We start from the raw sequence: 25,795 nt of genomic DNA on the forward strand, positions 1-25,795 counted from the left end.
TGAAGTTTAGTTAGCACGCCAAAGGTACGACATCAAGTGAATTCTTGACGGGGAGATTTTCAGTGACCTCTTTTGAACAAAAGGGCGGAACGTTTTTCATGTTGCAGTCTATTTTCATTTTTACAATAGCATAAAAACTGCCAGCAGTCCTCATCTACTATTCTTTAAGGTTTTCATTAATATTAAACATGAACCCCATGAATTAAAATAAAATACCTTACGTAGTTAAGGTTGCGTTCGAATGACCTTATTCCCGATCATTCCGGAATAGCTATTCCGTATTATCGCCAAAAAAAAAAAAAAACGATTATTCCGCTTTTAGTATAATGGCCCTCGATATAACAACAGGGGATCGGTTACCCGGGAAAAGACAAATTTGGCGACTTTTTGTAACAACATCATGTCGGCAACTTTGAAGGCTGTTATTGCTAGTGTTTGGGTGTTTGTCGAAGAATTTCTTGAAGTGGAGCCTGGTTTAGACGAGGAAGATGTCGTAGACGCTTTTCTGCCCTTGTTTTGTGTTTCTGACCTCTTTTTAGAGCGGAAAAAAGCTGTTCGTATGGAGAGATACACCGAAAATGTGCAGTGAGGCCAAATTATAATTTGTCGGAGTTTCGCACTCACTTTCGTCTTTGAGTCGAGACCTTTGAACAACTTGTTGTTGAACTCGGACATTGACCGGAACTTCCAACTGGCCCGCAATACGGAGGGAGAGAGCCGATATCTGTCCCGAAGCACTTGTTTTAATTAACACTCCGGTTTCTCGGAAGTCAAGAATCAATACGATCGGTATCCGACAGATTCCGTGTTTAAACAGAGCGTGCTTAGCGCTAAAAACAATATCACAAGTCAAGTTATTGTGTGGCCCTTCCAAGAGCGAGCTCACGTGGCTATGGACGGTTTCAGGAGGCACAGAGGGCTGCCAGGTATGTTAGGTACTGTTAAAGGTAGTCACATTCCAATAAAAGCACCGGAGGAGTGGCTCGAAAATTACTTCAACAGGAAAAATTTCCTACTTACCAGGTTTGGTTTTCTGAGAGTTGTATTCTTATTGGTTGGAAGTTCTAGCCGAGAATAATAGGTTTCAATAAATGTATGTTTCTATCAACCTCATTTTACAAGTAAACTTTGAATACAGAGTTGATGGTTTTCAGAACAGATTAGCCAGTGAACAAATTTTGAAAGATTTCCATGAACAAATTTCATGACATTTTGAATATCGCGTATTACTCGAACGTCAAATGTAGTACGGTATACATTGATGAAATTTAGCTGAAAAATTGTACATTTGCAGAACTGAATTGTGTCCTATGGCAGAATATTGACACTACAGTTTTGGAATATCTACCTTCACATAAAAAAAATTCACCGGTAAGATATTGTTCTTTGGTTATTCGAGCAGGTAATTAAATACGCTCAGGTGGTTAAATTGAGCTTATTTTTCTTGGTGACGACAAATTTTCTATTTACTATACTATAGTTACTATTACAGTGCAAATTAATAGCAACGGCGGATTTATTGGCTTTATACATCTTCACGGCACGAATTTACGAGTACATTCGAAATAAACGGTTAATTTCGCAGCTTTATATGCTTCAGATAAACAATAAGACAACAAAAATCTTGCCTTTCTCGATTAAAGGGAGACAATGGCCATCACATAAAGATGAATTGTTGATTTAAATATAATTTCAAAAGTTTATTGTAATAAAAACGACATCAATTGTATCGAGAAGTTATAAAGTAATTCACACGTTCTGAATCCCCAGGGGATTTTCTAACATGAAAAAAAGGAAGCCTTTTTTGCGCAAGTTTTCGGAAATAAATACTGTACCTGTGTGCCTTATTTTCTCTGATGTCACACTTCCTTGACATTTTGCAACCACCCAGGTGGTGGTTTGATAAAACGTTTCCTTAGAAATTTTGGTATTCTTGTTTAGAGAAAATCGGAATTTAACTTAATTACATATCTGTCACATTTTTACATAAGTTTTGTGTCCTTCTATAGGTTTTTATTATTGTTTGTTTTTTCCTTGTCTGTCTTCGTATTAGCTCCGTAGAAATCTCGTAATCCAAGATGGCTACAGTTTGAAAATCACGATTCTGCCCATTCTGGCTCTCAAAGGAAACATCCTACGACGACATATTTCAGTGAAAAAACTTATTTCCATTCGCGGCCGCAAAAATGGGACTATGTGGTCGTAATGTGTTGAAATTCGGCTACTGATATTGGACACTATACAGAAGCCATCTTGAATTTCTCGAACTTCTCCAAAACGCCAGAAAACCATTCAAATTAAGTCAAAATAATATAAACAAGAAACGTAATGTTAAAAAATCCATTAAAAAGGTAAAAGCAATGATGATAAAAGAAATTTAAATTTCCAAAAACATGGTTACCATATATTGTTGCCATGGAAACGACACGTCACACAGACATTCACATGCGGTAGCAAACTGTTGCTTGGTTAATTTAAGAAAATTCTGAAAGTTGGTGGTGTTTTCTTAATTTTGCATTACAAACACAATGCGTCTTTCCAAGTCAACTCGGGCACAAGCAAAACAATAATTCTGGAGTGGGATAAAATTAGTCCTTCTTAATAGCATTCTCGAGGTCTTGTCTCGATAATTGGCTTTGATTGCCAGTGTTTTTACCAGTATTTGTCAGTCACCGAAAAGTAAGGAGAAGAAAGTTTTGGTTTTCACTAGCGACGCATGAACAGACGCGAGCACAAGGGCAAGCATATTAAAGAATGCTTATTTCACCAACGACCTCGACGCACGGCAAGCATAATCACAAGCACATGCGCAAGGATCAAATTTTTTCCTTTTTCTTGTGCTTGTGCTTGTGATTGTGCCTGTGCTTGCGTCGCTAGTGAAAACCATGCATTCAACCTTTATTCAAAAATTTCTAGTCCTGCAAGGGAGTGCCATCGCGCAAAATGAGTGCATGTTTTGAAATTAATTATAATATTATTCTTGCACACCAAAGCGAAGGAAAAAAAATTCGTACACGTAGGAATACTGCATTATCTTTTGTAGCCCTTCCCTGATCGGCAATATTTCCTATAAAAAGGGCTAAACTGGCCGACACTCTTGAAAAACTTCATTGAAACCTCTTCCAGCCGCCATTTTGAAAAGCGCAGGGAAGAACCTAACGATCTCAACGCGCGGGATTGGTACTGCGACGACAGTCTGCTGTCCATATGATTGCATATGCAAATCCAAAATGGCGAACGAAGAAGAAGGTGGATATCGTTGGCTGAACCAGTATGAAAGGACTTGGTACGTATTACTCCGCTCGATAATAGTCAAGATTTATGCATATTTATATCTTTTAATGGTTCAGCTGATAAATAATTGATAATCATCTGCCAATCGATCTTACGTTGAGGTATACGGTCATTTTAATCACTCAATGCCAGTGGTGTTCTACAATATAGCCCTCCCGTTTTACGCGCGATAAATTAAAAGCTGGTTGGTCTACTCCATATATATTAGAGTCTTTATTGGCTTAGCGCCCATGGGATATCATCCGTTATAGCAGCCATTAAATTGCCTTCTTGACTTTCTTGAAACATGAAATCAGCAAGATCTTACCGTGATTGCTACACCATTATTCCACCCGCACTTGTTGGACATGGGATGATCATAGCCAACTCACCGCTGTGCACCTCGTTGGCTAGTTAACATCTCATATCCTGTGACATAAACCCCCTGGGGGGGGGGGGTACTCCCTTATAAGAGGCTAATGGGGATGTGCCGCTGGATGGGGTCGCATTTTCACGCCTGGATTGACTAGAATGGGGTTGCATTTTCAATAGAGTTACTAGAATGGGGTCGCACATTTTCGGATTTTTGGGGTAAGAAAATTCTATTAAGTAGGGATTCAAAATGGTCTCGGTTAAAAAGTTCAGAAAGTTGTTGTTTATTAAATGTAACAATCACCTCGCATTACATTCCGTTCTTGAAAGTAGATGCATAAATAGAAAGTGACTTAGTTGGGATCGCGAAAATTACATTTTCCAAAAAAGTGACTTAGATGGGGTCTATAACTGGCCACAAAATAGACTATAATGGGGTAGGGGCTCTTAGAGGCCAGCAGCACATACCCAGCAAAACTGAACCCAAGTACCCCCCCCCCCCCCCGCCCCGGGTATAGGCCAATCTACCTGTAATCCAAAAATAAAAGTCCAGTTGCGTTTGTCTTGGTAGTTTTAATTTTGTTCCAAGTATTGACATTTTAAAGCTTAATTAAAAACCACTGCTCTTTTAACTCATTTCAAATGTTTCTTTTATTCTGGTTATTACCTTCTCGGATTTAAACCCCTCCATTTATAAACCCATATAGCCCTTATAAAGTTGTATAAGGCCATGGCTCATAAGCGGTAGTTTACGGTATACACTACATATATACAGGCACAGGTGGCCCAAGCTTTATGATTGATCTATGCAGTATATACACTAGTGTCATGTAATTTGCGAATCACAAAAACCATTATATTCTATTATAAAATAGCCAGGGTCAGGCAAGCACTGTGATTGGTCAAACTGAGTTCTGTATAACTCCACAATGCACGAAGCATACGTATGGTGCAAGCATTATAATTGTACATATGCACATGTGAACGATACAAAACGTTTTTCATTGGTTTTCTGTCAAATTTTGAACCAATAACATTGTGTCTGACATGTAAGGAGAAACTTGATGTTGATTCATTAAAATTCGCACTTGTCTGAGGAGTTGTGATTGTTTCTATGTTATAAAAGAAATAAAAAAACTCGTGCCTCTCTGCACTTCCCTCGTGTTCTTAAAAATTCCCGTGTGCTTACATAACTCCACAACGCACTCGGCGCATTTTTTATTTCTTTATTAAAATTACCAGTATGCAATGTAACGGTTTGTGAGTAGGAAATCCAAGGATGTACATTAGTGCTGATAGTTACTTCATGATGGAGTAACTGGGCTTAGATACCACCCCTTGTGAACCAACAGGTTCCATCAATCTGGTAGATTGGAAACTCACTCACCAGACAGGGGGAGTATTCATATAGATTGTTTTTATGGGTATCTCCTTCCTAGTAGCCAGTATATACATGTGAAATGGTATGGGTATTAAATTATTTTTTTTCTTGATGTTGTTGTAGACAGGCCAGAGGGAATATTTTTCTATTCTCCTCTACATTTGTTATTATCCAATCTTGTAACCAAATGATATCATGAACAGAAGGGAAGTGCGAAATTATTGTCGTAACACAGTCATGATTGGACAGGTGGTGCAGTGTACCCTATCCAGACTTTATTTTATCAGTCCTCTGCCCCCCTTCCCCTCCTGACAATATCTACTTACACATCCTTTACCTAAATTAATGGTTCCGCTTGGTCAGGAATAGTTGCATTATATTGCAGCCAACCTTTCCATTTTAACCTTCCTATAGTTAATGTACCTAGATGTTCGATGTGCAGTGCTTGAAACATTGACTGTTTTATGTTGATCTCTAGGGAAGTCATTCAAGAAGATGCAGAAGGTTCACTTCAAACTGTGGTTGATGAGATTTCCCACAGGACTAAAAGAAGAAGGTAAGCTACATAACTGAATGCACACTTAAATTGAACTATTGGTGGAGTTTTAAACCCCACAGTTAATGGATATCAGATGCTTTATTTAAAACCACATTGAGACTTTCAAGTCACTTTCATTCATTTGGTTTTTTAATGTCCACTGCTTTCAAGTGCTTCATACACCTCTGGTACTAAATCTGATTTATTTAATTCATTGCTATGTACATGTGCAAGCCTTCTTCACTGCTTGTGATCATTGCTTGATCATCTGCAAACTTGACATCCTATGGCTTAACAAGAATATGTCCCGACTACCGTATCTGAAGAAAATTATTTTAGTTAATAACTAATAAGAGTGTTTACAAATCTTTTGTAGAATCATGGGAAGAAGCGGTAACATTCGACTTGGGATGGTAAGAAAAACCAGCTCTTGCAGTGTAGTGTTGCTTATCACAGGGCTTGAGATAATCCAGTGAGTCCTTTCATGAAAGTTTTTAAAATGAATATTGTAAGCATTGGCTAATACATGTAAGCTGTACTTCTTATAAAACGTTTCTAAAATATACTGGCATTATGGACTGAACTGTACTGGGACAGTTTGAAAGGGGGTGCATGTACTTGTATGGTTGAAAAAATAAATCAAAAAGTGGGTGTCAGCAAGTAGCTACAGCTGTACTTATTATTAAATAAGTTTGTACCAATGAACATCAAATCCTTATGAGGGTTCTAACTACAATTTTGTACAACTCACAGAGGACTTGATGTATCCATCTATTAAAAAAATATTAAAATAATTCTTATCATTAACACAGAGTTTGTACAGTGTCAGGCAAAATGGTCCTGTGAAACAGCTAAAAATGGTCTTACAAGTCAATATTATAGACCTGAGAAAAATATACCATTTGACAGCAACAGTTTTCAATGAATGAAAGAAAGAAAGTCAAATTGCATTCATAGCAAACTGTTTGAATGTACAACTGTACAGTCAAATCTCACCTTTTTGGGCACCTGCTGGATGTAGGCACCAAGGACAGTTTTCTTGATTTCAAACTATTCATCATCAATAACATTTATTAATTTGTAAATTTGTACCCATTTTGTCCTGGGATGATACTAGTTATTACTATCATAGTCAACCTCTCTCCCTAGTAAGGGTGCTCATATTAAGAGGGTTTAACTTTCAAATTCCACCAGCTGTTTTCAAGAAATGTATTACGAATTACATAGTTTTAAGGATGGTGCCTACTATTGTTACTGTGGATTCATTCTGCGCATCTCATGATTTTTGGGATTCCTATGAGTGGTGGTTACTAATACAGGGATATTTTTGCGCGGTTTGAAACTACTTGGGAAAAACAGAACTTAGCAAGTGCTTTTGGTATCCAAAAAGAAAATTGGTGGTAACCATGCCTTTTTTAGAGATGACAAAGCTTCAATTTGGAGAAAAAAATTTCATACAGTTCTTTGTAATTTACTGTTTTATAGAATACTTGTTGCTTCATTATTTCTTAAAAATGTGTGGTTACCCCCAATTTTCTTTTTGGATTTCCATTCCATTGCTAAGATCTGCTTTTCCTGCATAGTCATAAACCACACAAAAATACTTTCATTGGTATTAGTAGGCACTGTCCTTAACATTGTTTGTCAAGTCCTTTCTCTCTTCTTGCCTGGGGTGAAAAATAATATTTAACTACTTCTAGTACAGGCTATGAATTTTTCTCAAATGTGCAGTTCCAGAAAAAATCCATACCCATCCCATGGAAGGTCATTGGAAATTCCTAGGGGAAGGGGGATCTTAAAAGTCAAAATTTCAAAAGCAAAGTATGAAGCTTAACTGGAATTTCCTAGGAGGAGGGGAGAGAGGGGGGGGGGGGTTGCCAAACAAAAAACTTTTCTTGGGGGGAGTGTGGATATTTTCTGGAACTGCTGCACAATATCGACATTAATCTAGCCCAAATATGCACTCCTTGTTATTTAAGATGCGCCATCTGTTTGTTATTGTGGATATGTCCCGAGCTATGGAAGAAGCAGATCTCAAGCCTTCACGGCTTGCTTGTTCAGTTAAGGTATAGTTACGTCACGATAAATACTTTTAATAATTAAAAGTTTATCATCATCGTCATCATCATCATCATCATCATCACTGAAGTAAAACAAGTCTATACTGTACTTTGAATTATTAAAACATAAATGTAATTCCTGACCAGTGTTTTGATTGACTTAGTCAGCCATTATACCATGTCCAAGAAATAGCAGTCAATTTAAATCATTTTCTTGTTGTTCTTGCAAGGCAGAGGACGGAAAGAGGGGACCCTGGGGAGGTTGGGACCTAGCAATATTTCTTGGATGATTTTAATAAATTGATTATTCTGCTCGTACTTGTTGGATATGGTATGATTATAGCCAACTCTGCATGCTACATGCCTCATTGGTTGTCTATCATCTCATATCCAATGCACGCTTGTGGAATAATAGTTGTCAAGTACTTTCACTAGAAATTCTAAGATTTTGATAATGCTGATGATGTGCATTTCTCTTTTGTTTTGATCAGCTTTTGGAAGATTTTATCACTGAATACTTTGATCAGAATCCAATTTCACAGGTGAGAACTATAAACAGAATGTCTTACACCATCATATATTAAGTAAACCTTGATGCTGACTTAGCATATAACACTGATACCAGCCGAGGGTTTTCCACTCTTGCTGTCGGTTGCGTAGTCCTCTCAACTACTACCCACATTCTCCCAAATTTCATTGAATTCATTCCAGAATAATAATTGGCAACTACATGTTACCCAAAAAGAAAAAAGGCCAAAACAAAACAGAAGCATGTTCAAACAACTCAAGCATCTGATAGCCTATTCATTAGATGTCAGCCCAAAACTAAATGAAAAGCCTTCAACTTGGTAATGACAAAAAGAAGACCTCTGGTAGAAGAATTTCATTTTGCAATTTCAATTTTTGCCAGGAACGTGTAAATATGATTGGACACATCCTTTTGACCTCAGTAGCAACGTGGTCTCTAGCCTCGGCCATCTCATTGGGAAGGAAAGATTGCTTGACAAAATGGCATTTGCAAGGGAGGCTACCTTATCTCCTGAAACATGTAACATCTAATGAGACTGTTGTCCAAAACAAAGTAGCATATAGTAGAGTGTCCCATACAATGTTGCGGTAGACATTTGTTAGTACTGCAATTGAAGGGCTGATGTGTATCCATAGGCTAAATTTTAAAATACCAACACTGTTCCTTTTTTGCTCACTCAACAAGTCACACTGTAGATCTATAGTAAGGACGGTCATAAGAAAGTTGTTTGTATCATCTCAATTTGCTGTTGAGGTAACAGTTGGTGATTTTGTTGTTGTTGTTGTTGTTGTTGCTTTGCATACAGATAGGAATTATTGTAACAAGGAACAAGAGGGCTGAGAAAGTCACAGAACTCAGTGGTAAGGTTCTCCAAAGTAACAGTTAAATTTAATTAACTCAGAAATCAAGACTCAGATGTTTGAATTTTGCTAAAAATCAAATTGAGATTAGTGATTTTTAATTAATGCTTCAGTCTATAGAAAAGAAAGAATTAGAGAGTGTGTGAGACCTCTCGACCCACCCCTCCCCAACTGCTTTTAACAAAGCGATCCAATATGTGATCATGTGTAGAGAGAAAGAGAAAAGACAAACATCACATATGAGAGGACAGCTGGAATTGTATTTCGGCATGTGGAGCAAGTTCTTTTCTGTAAGTCAATGTTCAGCGAGTTTGGGTTAAAACTGTGAGACCAGAATCGCATTTTGTGATTAGTGTACCATTACCAATGTTTAGCTCAAGATCAGTCTGAGGATTTTTTGGAAAAAAACAACTCAATTGTATCATTTCTTGGTAGACTTACAATGCATAATAAATATTTATCTTTATGTAAATGAAAAATGTCAATACCCTGATGTAAGGTATGACCAAACTTACATGTACCTGTAAATTCCATACTGGGAAAGCCAATCTTATGGTAATTTTCAATGTTTTCTTCCTAATATCAACTGTTTTATGGTAGTAATTTTCTTTCCCTTTCAAAGTGCACCTTAAACGTACTTAGGATCTGGGCCCAGTAGTTCAAAGCTCGATTAAACTAATCCTGGATTAACATGAACTTTGATTCCTGTTTAATGACTAATCATTGCAGGTTCTGCCAAAGAGTTTTGTCCCTCAGTTTTGACTTAGACTTGTCTTTAGCATGAGCTAAAAATTACCTTTCAAAAACCACTTTAAATGAGTGAGATGAAAACCTTGGTTAACTATTTTTTGGGGATTAGTGTTAATCGGCTTTTGCACAATCAGGCCCTGGAGTTTTTCCATTTTTTTTTTATTTTTTTTTTATTGCTGACCTTTCTGATCTCTTGTTTGACTGCACAGGTAACCCACAGCTGCATATTAGCAGTCTCCATAAAGCAGCTAGCAAAGCATGCACAGGGGAACCATCTCTTCAGAACTCAATGGAAACTGCAATTCAATCACTTCGGTAAACTGTTACATTGCCTCAGCCTAGAAAAATTTAAGGTGGCTCTCACAGGCTTCTAACGTACACGTATTTTGTAAACTTTGCAAAAAGATGTATCTGAACACACTGATCACAGTTCCATAGTAAAAAATGCTAAAAAAAAGCTAAAATTAGGCGTTTTTCAACAGGTTATACTGTTGCTATGGTAACCTATTATGTTGACAGAGAAAACAATCATAACTTGTTCGCCAATAGTTATGTATTTGTTTGATACAATTAATTTATTGTTGTATGAACTGATAAAGAGTGGTAGTAGTGATTTATCAAACTATATGTGCTGGAAATTGGTAAGTAGCTTATAAGAAAATAACATCATCTGTGTTTGCCATCCAAATCACTATTTCGTAGAAATTTAATTATCAGGGTTGTGTGAACTGGCATATATTGTCTGTAAGCTGAAATTCAAAGCTAAAGTCACCTTCATTGATATTGTTGATTTTGATTGCTGTTTTTCAGGCACATGCCTGGTCACGCCAGTCGAGAAATCCTCATTTTGTTTGGAAGTCTTACGTCATGTGATCCTGGAGACATACACGAGACAGTTCAGGTACAGGCAAGCAGATTAAAGTGAATCTTCAAGCATATAATTTATATAATAATAGCACTAAGTCTCGTTGTGTTTGTCCCCCTGAATATGCCACTTTTGGCTGTATAATTGTCACTTTTACATTTATTACAAAACAATGCTGTTTGTAGGGTCAAAGTGATAAAACTACCCACACTATTTTGTTCGTAGTTTGTTTTACTTATAATATGTTTTTCTTTCTGTATCATTTTCTCCAACTATTTGAAAACAGTAAGTCTTGTATACAGCACATTCGGAGGGGATGTATTCCAAGTATCCTGAAAAACGAATTGACCAAAAAACTTACTTGTACATGATTCGTGTGTTCATTTACACTATCAACATCTTAGAAGAGGAGTTTGTGCAAGATTTCAGAAAATTTTCGATATCTTTTAGTTAAGTGATTGTTATAGAAATGTTCTAGGATATATATTAGTTAACTTTGGTATGAAGTGAGCGTTTGAACGAAGCTAGTGTTGAATTTTACGTACTGCACTACGGTATGGAAAGGAATTGTTTTCTTTAGTTTGAATTATGTATGTACTTTGTGCCTCTGTTAGAAGAGGCAGCCGTCTGTGGTGTATATGTGCATGTACATGTTACGTTTATCGAGGAATCAGTCAAGCGATTGGCCTCGCGAGACTCGATCCTCGACTCGATTCTCGATTACTGAGCCTCGATACTCGATTCACTCGAGTTTCAAGTATCGAGGATAGAGTCGAGGATCGAGACTCTAAAGAGACATCCAAATTACTTTTAAGCGGTACTGTATGTACAGACTAATAATCATTATGAAAGCTACTTATAAATGAATGTAAAGTAATTGTAGAGTATCGAATGATCAACAGACTCTACACCAGCAAAACATCCGATGCTCTATCATTGGTCTGGCAGCTGAAGTGCGAGTTTGTAGAACAGTTTGTTCAGAAACCCAAGGTGAGGAACAGAAATGGTTTGGTTGATTATTGTGATTAATTCTTTTATTCTCATTACTTGGATGTTTGATCCTCAAGTGATATTGTAGGGAGAAAGTAGAGGTATAATATTTAACCTAGACCTGTTTTTTTTTTTTTTTTTTCTTTTTTTTTTATCAAAGGAGGCTGGCGAAATGTGTGTTACAAAACAGCACTGAATGTTTGGTTCTTGACTGGCCATATTGTGTTTCTTTCATCAGGTAGCTACGGAGTAATTTTAGATGAAAGACATTACAGGGAGCTGCTTATGCAGCATGTTATCCCACCGGTGGCAAAAGTAAGTACTGTACGGCATCCTTTCATAGTCTGTACCACACTAGCTCAATAGTCGGATCTATGATAATAAAGTTGGGCTCACAGGTTAAAGCGGTTTCAGTTTATTGTCTCAGTTCTCGTAACTTTTCAAAGTGATTTGACAAGTTGTATGAAACGTTATTTAATTCTGTGACCGTAGTTACAGCTGGAGGGATGACTTATAGGGGAAATGTTTTGGGGTTTTTGGTATCTTTTGTTAAAAATGCTGAACTAAGACTTTCACTTAGCTACAAAATAATTCTAGAACAACGAGAGGAAAGAGATCAACTCAATTCTTGAAAGGAACAACTCGTGATCTGTTCTAGCGCATTTTGGAAACAAAAATGCGAGAACTTGAAAAACGTTAGCCTAACATTTTTCAAGTTTCAATCCATTCCAACCCACTCTGTCTCTGGCTAGAGGCACTAATCGACAGTTTTATTGCACTGGGTGATAATTTATAACAACACTAGACAATTATTTTATATTTCTGTTGACAGACAAACATTTTTGGGGTTCTGAAATGACATCAAATTCGCGTGATACTTCCCCTGCCTTGATATCCTTTACTCTTTGTGGCTTTTGTTTTTGGCTTTGTTTGGGTTTATATATTTTAAGAAAAAAATGTTTCAATAGTTTTTAATTTGTTTTGTTGATTGTTTTGTTTTATTTCAGGCTGATACAGAAGCTGCTCTCATACGAATGGGTAAGGACTGTTTCAACATTCAAGGTGATACCTGAAAATCAACCATAATTACGGGAAAATTGAATAATGTGAAATGATAAATTTGAAGCACAGATAAAAAAATGTTAGGCTTTGAGTCAATCCTTGCTCGAAAAGTTAAATTATGACATCACACGATTCCCGAATTTTATCCCATAACAAAACTGGTTTGTTTGTTTTTTTTTTTTTTTTTTTTGCTTGTTTTGGGCGAACAGGCAGCCCCACAAAACTGGTTTGTTTGTTTTCAGGGTTTCCACAGCATCTTTCAAGTGGACCGCCTTCCTTGTGCATGTGGTAATGTTTGTTGTTGTTTTATTTTCTCTCGGCTTCTTTGATTATTGGTGTTGAACTGACTTTCGCTGCAATAAGTTAGTGTTGCTTTTAAGCATAGGTTTTAAGAGCAGTATTTGTGAACACGCCCTAATCTTATTCACCGGGTAGCGCAAACGAGACAGTTCTGCGCATGTCGTTTTTTCTAGACTTGCTACAAGTTTCGAATGTTTGGTTTATGGACAAAATTGATAACTGAAGGTAAATTTGCCACTCCGAGTGCTGACGTTTCGAGCGTTAGCTCTTCGTCAGAGGTTTAAGGTTAAGTTTTTAAGGTTTTTTTTTATTATTATGCACTATTTCAATGGTTTACAACAAAAGGAAATTACAATATATAAGAAACGTAACATAATGACAGCATTATATTACATAAATGTGAAAAGAGCGAATCAATTTTGTTGGTAAAACCAAACAGTCGTTTCTACTTCCCAACGACGCAGCTTCACAGTTACTTTTAACCAACCCCCTTAGCCTTTTGCCACAAGTTTATTTGTTATGGCGCCGACAGCGAAAACAACCAACAACGGAGTCGCGAAGCGAGAAAGTTTTCCCCCTTAAAACGAAAAAGGACTTTAAGAAAGTCTAAGTTTTTTTCCCCACCTTGGGATCACACTGCTGAATAGAGGAAGTGAATACTTCCCACGCCTTGGATTCACGTGTGTTACGTTTGCAGCAACACTAGTGCGCTTTTATTCGTAGATGAGTTCAAACATACTTTCGAAGGTGCAGAATTTTGTAAACTCATCATAGTATTCGGTAACCGTCAAGATTGAGCAAGGAAATACAATCTCACATATAAATGTTCTTCTTTAAAAGTCACTTGGATGTCAGTGGAGGTGTGAAAGGACTCAGTACATCAGGCTACTTTTGTCCACAGGTATGGTGATCTATCTAAGGCCCTGTTCACACTAGGTCCCTGGGTTCGGTTCTCGGGCACGGGTACTAGTCTAAACATAGCTTTTTTGTTGGTGCCCGGGCACGGCCACTACCTCAAAAAGTAGTATTCGGGCACCGGTCCTTGGCATAGGCACTGGTGTGAACAGGGTTTAATCAGTTCCCGCGCTTTTTCTCCATGCCTCCCTGCAATACATTAAACAAAATGTCGGGTGCTTAATTGACGAACAAGAAAACAATTGGTCCTTGGGCACCAAGGAGTCTGAATACCGTCTTTTTCAGTGCCCAGGCACAGAACCCTGACACATGCAGGCACCTAGTCTGAAAGAGCCTTTAGAAGCCTAACTGAGTAAATTAACAAGAGGGAAAAGAAATACGTCCTTGATTGTCGTATCCAAAGAGTTTAAGGCTGGTTTTTTTTTGGTCATGGCTGACACAAACTGCGACCGCATGGAAACGAATTTTTTTAACATTAGAGATAATATGCAATTGATCTTAAGGAACGGGAAGTTTGCTAGTATAATGCCGCGTTCTTTTGCACAGTTTTCTTGCGCCGGACAAAGTGGTAAGGCAGTGGTTCCCCAATGAAAGCGTCTGAATCAAGATGTCCTTGCCCCTGAACACTACTACCTCTGTACCGGACGCGTTATTCATTAATATATATTTTCCTGGTGGGCGTATTTAAATCTAGCGTTATTTACTTCTCTTTTCTTTCTCTTTACTTTCTCTTTTCGGGCCAGATTCACGAACTAAGCTCGTGAATCTGGCCCTTGACTTTTTTATCATCCATTAGCCACAATGTCGTGTTATAAGCAACACGTATTACCTTTCCTTTGCAGTGCAAAAGCAAGTACTGTGACTTACCGGTAGAATGTAAAGTTTGTGGTGAGTACATGACTGTTCTCTTTTCATTCCAAGTTTTATTCTATAAAAGAAGAAAGGATTTGCTTCTTGGTGTTTAGATAAAATGCTACAAACACTCGTTGTTTGGTGTTGGTTGTGTTCAATCAATAAACACACCATGTCCCATAAACCTTAGCTCCCACGAGTCTCCTGTAGCTCAGTGGTAGAGCATCCGAACTAGTAATCGGAGGGTCTTAGGTTCGACTCCTGATATGAGCACTCGGATTTCCTTTTTCCGAGTATGCCTGTGTCATTACTGAATAATACATATTCTCACATCAACTATTGTTAAATGTTTCCACCCAAAATGGCTTTCTATCAATCAGAGCATGCGTGGTGCCTTGCGTCTTTCATTATCATCACAATGTTTGGCTCGGCTCAGCTCCACTGACATCATGGACTCTCTTTACAGGTTTAACATTAGTGTCGGCTCCTCATCTGGCTCGGTCATACCAGCATCTCTTTCCGCTACCTCAGTTTACAGAAACAGATTTGTCAACCATTGAGGACTGCCAGAGCTTACGGTAGGATCAACGTGAACGTTGCGGCATAGTTTCGGTGGTACAGTGATCATAACCACCTTTCAAAGCATACTCGATAATGCTTATAGAAGCCCGCAAAAAGATTTTGGTATAAATTCATTTATTGATCCCTCTTCTACAAAATCAATATGCTAACAAATGGCCGCGGGTAATATTTTGCCCGCGAAACAGCAAAACGTAGGCGCGTGTACGCGTTCTGAGACCATTTTCTTTAATGTTACGCGCACTTTTCTCTGACGAGTTTTCAAATTTACCGCCGGCGTACGTAAAAAGTTCCCGGATGTGTCGCGGCATTCTGGGCAATGGTTGAATCACAATCGAACCTCGCCTTGCCAACACCTCTTAACTGGACACAACTTAATATTACGGAAAGTAAACTTGGTCCCGGAAATACCATCCACATGTGGTCCTCAGGACTCTTTTATTTCCGTTATTTATTTTCCTTTAAATAGACAGAACCACTGTTACGCTTGTCAGAGGGAACTAACGGAAAAACTCGTAAGTTGTTTTGATTCATATTTGTTTGTTTGTTTGTTTGTTTTCGATTGTCATGAATTTTCAAACTTGAAACAAAACTGATGTCCTTCTTTTAACAGCTTTCATTTGAATGATTAAGCCCGAGGATTTCATCCCCAATAACATGTCTCAAATAATCCAATGAACAGTTAAGCAACTCGTTTTCAAGCTCTTTTTCCGCGCCTAAAAGAAGCGGAAAGCAGCTTTGTACACCTGGAATTCTTAAAAACTCTCGAAGAGTTTTCTGACCGTTTTCTATAGATTTTGTTTTAGTTATTTGTGGAAACTGGCCCATTGTTTTGTCGTGTTGAGTTTTCAACGTTTTAAGTTTCAAAACTATTAAAATTATTATCGAATTTTTGGTGGCGAAAAATGTGCCCCTAAAATAGTCGTTTGGAGATACACGCGCAAGGTGCCAACTTGAATAATAGAGAGATTTAGCATCGCGTTTAAGGCAAACGGCAAACGCCAGGCTGAAATTTTCTCTATGATGAAAAACAATGAAGATTTTTTGGTTTAAGCTTACCTCCACCCAATCGGCGACAGCTATCGAGCAAACACGAAAAAGAGAGAAGTGAGTACGAGAAACACAAGTTTATGCATTTTAGAACAAACAGCGGCTTGACGTTTCCCGTTTGGCGTTAGCCGTAAACGCGAAGCTAAGTCTCTCTTGTCGTTTTATCCCCAGGCATATTGCTGTCCGCACTGTAAACACGTATTCTGCGTGGACTGTGACATCTTCATCCATGATTCCCTACACAGCTGTCCCGGATGTACTGCTGCCCCACAGGGGGAGGGCTAGGGCTTTAATTGATTGTAATGCGACAAATAAAGAAGAACCTTTCGCTGCGAACACATGTTGTTAATGTCTGTATTTAAAACATTTTTCTTTTATTCCAATGCATTATAATGCTACAATGGCTGACTCACCTCTCAGTCACGCTTAACAGGCATTCTCGACCCCAGAGCCGCTCGGCTTTGACTACGTCATACGCCGTCAGTCATGCGCAAAAGGGAAGAGCTCTGCAGTCGAGAATGGCTTAACAGGCAGCTCAATTTGAAAAACTCAGAGTGTTTTCCGTTTGCCAGAATTGACCAGCCAGACTGGTCGGTCTGTAAATCAAATGCGTCATTTTGAAGGGATGGTGCTGCAAAATCTTGAAAAATAGTCACTTCGAAAATGGTACGCACTATTTTGAAAAAAAAAATCGAAGGACTGGTGTAAGACATCCTTGATATTGGAACATTCTGTCGACGAACTGACCGTTCTGGTCGGCCAGCCCTGGCAGATGGAAAGCGCCCTCAGTGAAACCCGTCTTCTAATGGCTTGATAATTGCAAAACGTCCAGCAAATCTGGCCTCTGATTTCGTTATGAAATAATGTGTACATGTTCAGTTTGTAGACCAGGCTCCAGTTGTTCAAAGAGTGGATAAAATGTACTCTAACTAATACATTTTATCCACTGGATAGCGACTTATCCGCTGGATAAAGTTATCCGCCCTTTGAACAACCAGGGCACTTTGCAAGAACCTTTGGACTAAAATATTGCAAGTTTCGGTATCCGTACATAGAAGATTATCGCAGATATTTAACCAAAGATGTTGTGACTTAAAAAGAAAGACTCTGGTAACACAGCGTTTCAGGTAACCCTTTATAGCATACAAACGTCTTAAAGATTTTATTACCTCAAAGTAGCACCATACTCGATGACGAGCCAATATTGGGGGATTTGAAGATGGCCAGGTTCTTCTATTATGATATCAAAAAAGACAAGGGAACGTGTTCAGACTGCGTTTTTCTTGAGATTCTAAGCCTGGGGGAAAGGCGAGGAGGGAATGGGGCACAAAGTGCACAAACTTCAAGAGCATTCAAAAACTGATTAATAATTCATAAACCCATTGACGTATCAAATGGTCGATAATACATCACGTGCAGTGACTTTATATCAATAAACCTCCTTATTAGTATGCGGTGTTTTATCAGCTGATAAAACACACCTCATTAGTATGCTGTGTTTTATCAGCTGATAAAACACTCCTCATTAGTATGCGGTGTTTTTCTCGTTTGCTAATTTCCAACGTTCACAAAAGCATAATTGTTATGAACTCTATTGACACACCCTTTCCCAGGAACGTTCTTGAAGCCCCTTCAAAAAAACTCTCAGCACGTGTTTTATCGGGTCTAAAACCACTCGGTCGCGCCTCGTGGTTTTAAACCCGATAAAACATTCCTGCTCGTGTTTTTTTAAACATTACTTAAAGCTATGACAATGAAACCTGGAGGATAAATAATCCATCCATATCTCTGTTCTCTGGCGTCCGCAAAGTGGGACGGTGACTCTCTACCCTCCCTGGCACTGCTTATTCACAGCCGTAATCTATTTGGATTTCTCGATTTCGCCAAACCTTCAGAAACCGTTTTTCAATTGACCCAAAAATAATCAAAACCAATAACGAAAGGCTAACATGGTGCAAAAATGCCAAAGTAACGACAATGCATTAAGTTTTTCACGGAAAGGTTAGGAAAAAAAAAACAAATTTGATAAAAAAAAAGTGGCTGTCAAAATCTTGTTGCCGTGAAAACATGTCACGTGAACAATTCAATGTGACTAAACTGAGTCACAAATTTTGGCGGTGTTTTCTTTTTAGTTACGGATGCTCCACAGGGAGTCCACAAAAGTTGTGAAAAAGAAATAAATTAATAAATTATTGACTTACGTTGTTCGTTCCTTGTGGGTTTTTATAGTGCTCATTTGCATAAAATTTACGCGACAGCACTAATGTCGTGTACTGAGTTGTGCGCGAGCTGATCTGCATCTGAGCTCTGCTGACTTTACCATATAAATATTAAGGTAAGTACTTCATGTAAGCCTACGTATAATCTCCCGGAATATTAACAAGGGAGGCAACTTTTTCGCGAAACAATTTGAACACACTCAGCAAAATAGCTTTGAACGTTCGACTTGTTCGCCTCTTTGCAACCAAATTCGTATCAAACGAAAGCTGGATAATTTTGGAACACACTTACCTGTCAGAATCCCAAGAAGAAACAATTTTGAGCCAGCATTTTAGCTCCCTTTTCGCAGTTTTGCTCGGTGAAGTTTTTCGCAACAGCTGCGGCCAGTTACCTTGGCGCAGACGTCACAGATTTACGCGCCATGTCGCCTCTCCTTCGCAAAGATGTTTTTGCGCGACAGCCATGGACAGTCACCGCGCCCTGTTTAGTCACAAATTGAGCGAGGCCGGAAATAAATTTCAGCCGACTTGTCGCGCAAACCTAAATTTTGTAAATAATACCAAAGTAGAAATTCAGCAGAGCTCAGATGCAGATCAGCTCGCGCACAACTCAGTACACGACATTAGTGCTGTCGCGTAAATTTTATGCAAATGAGCACTATAAAAAACCACAAGAAACGAACGTGAGTCAATAATTTATTACTTTATTTCTTTTTCACAACTTTTGTGGACTCCCTGTGGATGCTCAAAGTCAGCGCGCGCACTTTGTCGAAGTCACGTGATTAGTTCACTATACCGGAAGTGACGCAATTTTTCACCGAGGCAGGCTCCACAGAAGGTACCAACAAATAATGCATTACTTCGGGTGGCACAAACTATATACTTCATCATCAGCGAAAACTGTATTCACGAAACAACACAACAAAATAATATAAACAGGTTTTTTTTAATACACTCTCAAATTCACACAAAAAAGTCAACATTTACAAGGATGCTTTACCCTGAAATCACAAACGTCTGATGGCGCCATAACTTTGACAGCTTTTCAAGTCCGAGCGCACAACATCCCAATGACTTAAATACACTATTAATTAAAGATAATTATGACGCACCACCCTCCTGCGGTTTATGTAAAAAAAAAAAAAAGATGAAAAAATTCGCGTTTGTACGATATGGACTGGTCAATTCAATTTTGTCGGAATCGTAATCTCAGAGCGCTTTCCATTTGTAAGAAGTGGTTCGACAGTTAAAGTCTGCTTCGACTAATTCTTCAGGATACCAGAACATTGTGAAAATAATACGCGGCCAAACCTGAGGTAATTCGACAGACTGGCACTGATACAACCAGTTGTTTAAACTGTTGCATTCTGCCTGTTGGCTAGCGATCAGTTGGGGGCGATGACTTCCTGCGAATGGAAAGCGACCTAAAATAATTCGACCAGGAAAAGCTTCAACAGTTGCCCCATCGCTTTATTTATATGAATTTATTTAACACAAACGAAAGAAACTCTACCCTAAGTATTTAATTACATTATACTAAGTTTAGTAAATAATCCCTTCCCCGCTGAATGAGCCTGGCAGTGCTGTATTCTCCCACGCCATCCAGCTCCTTCCAATATACCCCTCTTGCTTTGTATTTTAAACTCTACGATAACTGCGACTGCCAAAACCTTTACTTCCGTTTAGTATGGTAGGGACAGCTAGCCAAATTCCTCGAAGATGAAACAGTGAAGTCCAGCTTCGAATCTGTCCTCTCAAAATTAATGAAGTAACGCACTTAACTACAGCAGGGAACATGAAATAGCCTTCCGATGGGTATCAACCTTCGAATATAAACTATTGAAAGCAGAGGAAATGGCGACGCTTTCCTCTCAAACGGAATTCATGCATTTCTAGCTGCAGTTTAGCACATTCTTAGATACAGAATGCCATTTACAATTAAAAAAAAAAAAAAGATTGCTTACGAGCCTGATATGACCGTTGGTTGGTTGGAGACAACGGTTTCTAATCAGTTGATACCACGTAAGCTCGTAACAAGCTCATCTTTTCCTCTTCATTTTTATTACAAACGCAAGCAAGAAGGTTGCGAGATTTAAGAAACTTATCACACAAAGAACGTAATCTTCAACCCTTTCCCTTCAAGAGCCAAACCTAACGTGAACTTACGTACCTTTTATCGCAGTGTCGCCATTCAAATGAAAGCATTTGAACTGAACATTTCTGTAATAGGCTTCGTTTTCATACTTTACACTTTTTGTTATCATTCTTTAAATTGTCTGTTTACTGATTACACCCTGATTACACACTGAACATCACGTTTTTCCGAAGTGTTGCTTAACTCCCTTCTTTCACAATAACAAAACTGGAGTCTTGCCTTTCGACTTTGGCTGTGAACACTTTTCATTCTTCCAACAATAGTTATACCCTACAGTCTAACCACTGAGACTAATTCGCTTTGATTATATGTAGTTTCATCAACCTTTGTTATGCCTCTTTCTTTTATTTATTTATTTTTTTATTTCTCTTTTACTGTAATTAAAAACCAAATAGTACGAAAACATTAAAGACTAAAGAAAGACTTCAGGAAAAAGTAATCGGGATTACTTTCACGGAATGATGTTCACTTCCACATCCATCATTAAAAAAAACCCTTCCCCTCCCCCCTCATTTTTCGACGAGAATGATCTCCAAAGTTCAAGGGTTTTAACCGAATTCTTTCCAAACGCGTCACAAATCACGAAAAGAGGCGAAACACTAGTGTTAGAATCAGCCCACAACATCCCAAAATTTATATATTAAGAAAATGTCTACAGTATTCAGTGGTTTCACTGGCTCGTGTGCTGTCAACATCATTCAGTTTATCTACATATTGATTCAATTAGGCTTGCTCGTAAAAGGCGTCAATCTCGTCTTTGTACATCTTAGACACAATTGGTCGCCTCAGCTTCAGGGTAGGACCTAACGGAAACGAATCAAAACACTATCCATTAACAGTTTATCGACAATTCGACACCATAAACAACGGCACCGCTGTTACCATAGGCACCAGCAACCGTTATACATACTGACGTCGTCATCATCATCATCATCACAGTAATGTTCACTGTCATCCTTATCATTGCTACCATCATCATCATTATCAACATGATCTTCGTCACCAATAATATAATCATCATCATCACCAACATCGTTATCGTCATCATCATCATTATCAATCGTCACCAACATTGTTTACTTCGTCACCCCTACCACTGTTATTAGTGAGCTTACACAACAGGACGGCTGAGGGAAGGGGACGGTGAAATATCGTTGTGTGACCAACATGACATCTTTGTACCTTCACATTTTTAGGCGATTTTCGACTAAAACTGGTGACCTCTCATCTGTGACAACCTAAAAACTACGAGCGGTAGGAATGTTACTATTTAGAGTCATGAATACTTGGCCGTCACGTTGGTCACACAAGCACAATTTGCCGTCCCACCACATCAGCCGTCCTGTTTTGTAAACTCGCTATTGTCATCAGCATCATTATCGCAATCGTCATAGTTATCGTCATCAAAACAATCGCGACCGACACCATTATTCACAAACGAATAAACTAAACAAAGCTCCAAAACCATCTTGATGAGAACAAAATTAAAGCAAATTCTTACCGAGCTCTCCCCCGGGAATAGAGAAGTCTCTTTCTAAGATCAGCCACTTCTGTATCTAAAACACAACAACAACCGCTTGGTTACAAACACGTTGTATACCTGAGGCAGAAATTCCAAAGTACTCTCAATACTTTCCTTGTAAAGTCTATTCTTTAGTTACATACCTTCTGAGCCCTGGACACGGATTTGCCGTTTGCTCGGTCAATTCCCTCCTGGATGGCTTTCATTATTTTCTCGTCTTTAGTTGACAGAATTTCAGAAACAGTCTTGGCTTCACTGCCAACAGACTTGCAGAATTCAATGGCGATGTCTGTGAGATCATCTGAAGGCTCTCCAGTATCTGGGTCAACAACAACCTAGTGAAGTGAAAAAATGTCATCGAATCAAGGAATGAACAGCAATAATCATGTGTAAAATCTCTCGGTAGGGCGACTTGTAAATTGGGATTTGGAAACTTAAGCGGGCGACACACTTCGCGATTTTATACGCCGATCGCCGCGATCGCCGAAAATCGCCTGGTGTGCCCGGTGCAGCGATTGCGATCTTCGACGATCGCCGTATAAAATCGCCGATCTCTGGCATGTCAGATATCGGCGATTAAATTCGCCGGCATTCGCCAAGAGTACCCATTCCCGTGATTTTCTACAGTCATTACTGCCAATCGCCAGTAAAATCAACCCATCAGGCAGGGTTCGTACTCTTTAGAGCTTTTGAAATTCCATGACTTTCCATGACCATTTGCATGACTTCTCCAAGTTTTCCATGACCTAAATTTGACGATCTTCTTGGAAATCATCTTTCATTTTGGGTATGTTTTTACTGTTTTCTTCGTAAACAAACCCAATTTATTTTGCAATTTTTAATAAACATCATTTTCCATGACTTTCCATAACCCACACCGAAATGTCATGACTTTCCAGGCCTGGAAAATGTAATAATAAAATTCCATGACTTTCCAGGTTTTCCATGACCCGTACGAACCCTGTCAGGTTGGGCGATTTTATCACATGAGTTTTCAAAACTGCCACATCGCTGCGATTGGCGAAAAAAAATCGCCAAGTGTGTCCGCATCAATCGGTGGCGAAAATCGCCTGGCTGGCGATCAAATTCGCCAGGTGCGTCGCTTGCTTTAAGCAACGACAACGACGCAAAACAATAGGTTTAATGAGGAAAAACAATCACTGCACGTGCGTTTCAAATTTTGGTACATTTACAACAACGAGAAATAACCAAATTCAAGGTTGTGGAGAACGCAAGCAAGACGGTGAATTTTACCTTTCGAACATGACTCCCACCAATTTGGTTCCTGGGTAGCTAGCCGTTTTTGTAAAGTTGAAATAATCAAGAAGCCGTTGCCGTCGTCGCCGCTTAAGAGGGAACTTTAGCAAAGACGACGGCGACACAACGAGAACGTCAAAAGACAATAGGTTTAATAAGCAAAAACAATGGCCCTGCACGTGCGGTATATGTTTTGGTACATTTCTTTGCCGTAGTCAGCAAAACAACGTGAAATGACTAAATTCAAGGTTTTGTGGAGAACGTGAGCACACCACGGTTAATATTTCATGTACAAGTTAAACGATTGGAATAATCGCGAAGTAGTGCAAATAACGCGAACTTGTATTACTTAAATGATGTTTTCGTTGCCGTTGCCGTCGTCGTTGCTTGAGTTCCGGGTGTTTGGAAGCTTTGACAAAACAATTGCACTCGTTGTTGACTGTTCTTTTTATAACAACGTCTAATTTTGGAGCTGAGGCTGAACGTTCTTATATTTTTTGGCGATTTGAGGCTGAAAACGTTCTTAAGATGTTCTTAAATTACATGGTATACACTACATGTATTTCAGTAAATCAAGCATTGCCTGCTGAGATATGGTATCAAGAACTGCTGATTATGACAAACCGAGATGTGTGTTACCATACACAAAACATGCCCTTTAGTATTTTGGTTAATTTACATTTGTTACCTTGATTTTATACACAGATTAGCAAAATAAAAACGTTCTTAATCGACTCTCAGCCTGAGGAATGTCCTTAAAACGTTCTTAAAATTTTGGTTAATCTCATCCTCAACGTTCTTATAAAAAAAGGTTCTTATTAAAAAAACAGAGTGTATACAACTTCACCGGCACACGAATTTGCCGTTTAATATTATCATCTTTAAGCATCTTACCTTCAGGGTCACAAAACAGGACAGGAACTTCCTCTTGTCGCCGATAGCCATCACATTACTGATTATTGACAGCTCCTCTTTGATGGCATCTTCAATTGGGACTGGGGCGATATTCTCACCACCAGCAGTGATGATCAATTCTGAAACAACACCACCCAAGGTGAGTACATTAAGCACTTTCATGCAAAAAAGGGAGCACGGGTAAAACGGAAGACAGTTAAAAGAAAATGCTGTCATTTAAAGCCACTTAGAGACACCAGTGCCGAGTTTGTAAATGCTAACGTGTCTACGGATTTGCGCTGGGTGGCTGAACCGAGACCTGTAGGTAGAAGCACGTTACTCCTTACTGAAAAAAGTTCCACCAAACGGATGAGCGAGTCAACGGGAAAATTGCGTCGTCGTGAGTTAGGTGTCAGACGGTAAAAAAATTGAGCCAACAGCGCGTGAATTTGACCCTACACTACAAAACAGACGGTTCTTTTTTTCTCTTGAAATTCGAGGGAGAAGCGAACCGCGAAAAGCGGAAACTCGCGAGGCACAAGACGCAGAAAGCGTGGATTCCCGCGTGGATTCATCGCTCGCTGCATACGTTTGATTCGTTTTTCATACGTTCGCGCGAGTTCAGTTCCTACAACTGAGCAACCCAAAAATTGCAGACTGTTTTCCCATTTAATTTGACCTCGACCAAAACGAACGCAACTCATCTCGAAAACAACAAGTTCTGGGAAAACGGAGACATAATACCTGCAAATCCGAGTCGATTGAGCTACATGGCCGATCGATGAATATTATTTTTGTGTTGGTTTCCGTTCTGTTTAGCCAGAACAAAACACTAAACAGTCCGCTCTCCGTTTGCTTCAGTTTGTTTTATTTTGTTGTTGTTGTTTTTTTTGGATCCGCGTGTTACAGTTTCTTCGTGTTCCAGAAAAAAACATGAAGCAGGGAACTTACCCTCGTTGTCGGAAATCTTTGAAATATGAGTTGCATACGAGTTTTCATGTCTTCAAACTTCCAAAGATGAACGATAAAAGACATTTTTTTCTCTCGGTTTTGAAGTAGCTCTAAATACACAGCTCACCTTTGATCCGTCCGGTAATGAACAGTTGACCATTCTGTCAAAATAAATTGAAGCAAAAGCGAGTTAAGACTACACAGAGAAGTTGTTCGCCTAAAGGAAGTGTAGCGGTGGCACTGCTTACCGAATGTGTCCGCTATATTTTTCAGTAGTGTAGCAGCTCTCGTCAGCTTGTAGGTTTGGGGTATTGTTCTAGCTGTTGTTTGTTTTTTGTTTTCTAGAAGGGTTGTAAGCCAATCACGTGAGACCTTACTAGAGCTGTTACATCGCCCTTATTTTTGTTATACTAAACGTTTT

At 38.8% G+C, this 25,795-nt stretch overlaps 2 protein-coding genes across 5 annotated transcripts in view; one reads left to right on the forward strand and one right to left on the reverse strand.

The window, feature by feature from the left end:
• The first annotated feature begins 3,140 nt into the window (after positions 1-3,140).
• Positions 3,141-16,712, forward strand: LOC146488274 (general transcription factor IIH subunit 2-like). Its single transcript, XM_085122626.1, has 17 exons — positions 3,141-3,286; positions 5,505-5,582; positions 5,941-5,977; positions 7,544-7,630; positions 8,116-8,166; positions 8,959-9,013; positions 9,973-10,078; positions 10,574-10,664; positions 11,531-11,618; positions 11,857-11,933; positions 12,626-12,656; positions 12,923-12,968; positions 13,821-13,881; positions 14,738-14,783; positions 15,214-15,325; positions 15,796-15,841; positions 16,548-16,712. Exons 1-17 carry the CDS (start codon positions 3,231-3,233, stop codon positions 16,659-16,661), a joined length of 1,182 nt encoding a protein of 393 aa, XP_084978752.1. The 5' UTR covers positions 3,141-3,230; the 3' UTR covers positions 16,662-16,712.
• A 2,810-nt stretch (positions 16,713-19,522) lies between these two features.
• The window catches only part of LOC146488275 (long-chain-fatty-acid--CoA ligase ACSBG2-like), a 29,887-nt gene continuing 23,614 nt past the window's right edge, over positions 19,523-25,795 (reverse strand). For all 4 annotated transcript variants that reach the window (XM_085122976.1, XM_085122984.1, XM_085122993.1 and 1 more), the window contains 5 exons: positions 25,502-25,535; positions 24,424-24,563; positions 22,416-22,607; positions 22,252-22,306; positions 19,523-21,553 (listed from right to left, as the gene is read on the reverse strand). In XM_085122976.1, coding sequence (XP_084979102.1) covers positions 21,474-21,553; positions 22,252-22,306; positions 22,416-22,607; positions 24,424-24,563; positions 25,502-25,535 — 501 coding nt within the window. In that variant the 3' untranslated portion in view covers positions 19,523-21,473. The remainder of the gene's footprint in view (positions 21,554-22,251; positions 22,307-22,415; positions 22,608-24,423; positions 24,564-25,501; positions 25,536-25,795) is intronic.

Source organism: Pavona decussata, unplaced genomic scaffold (genome assembly GCF_977016875.1).
Source record: "Pavona decussata unplaced genomic scaffold, jaPavDecu1.1 SCAFFOLD_11, whole genome shotgun sequence".
NCBI classification, from domain to species: domain Eukaryota; kingdom Metazoa; phylum Cnidaria; class Anthozoa; order Scleractinia; family Agariciidae; genus Pavona; species Pavona decussata.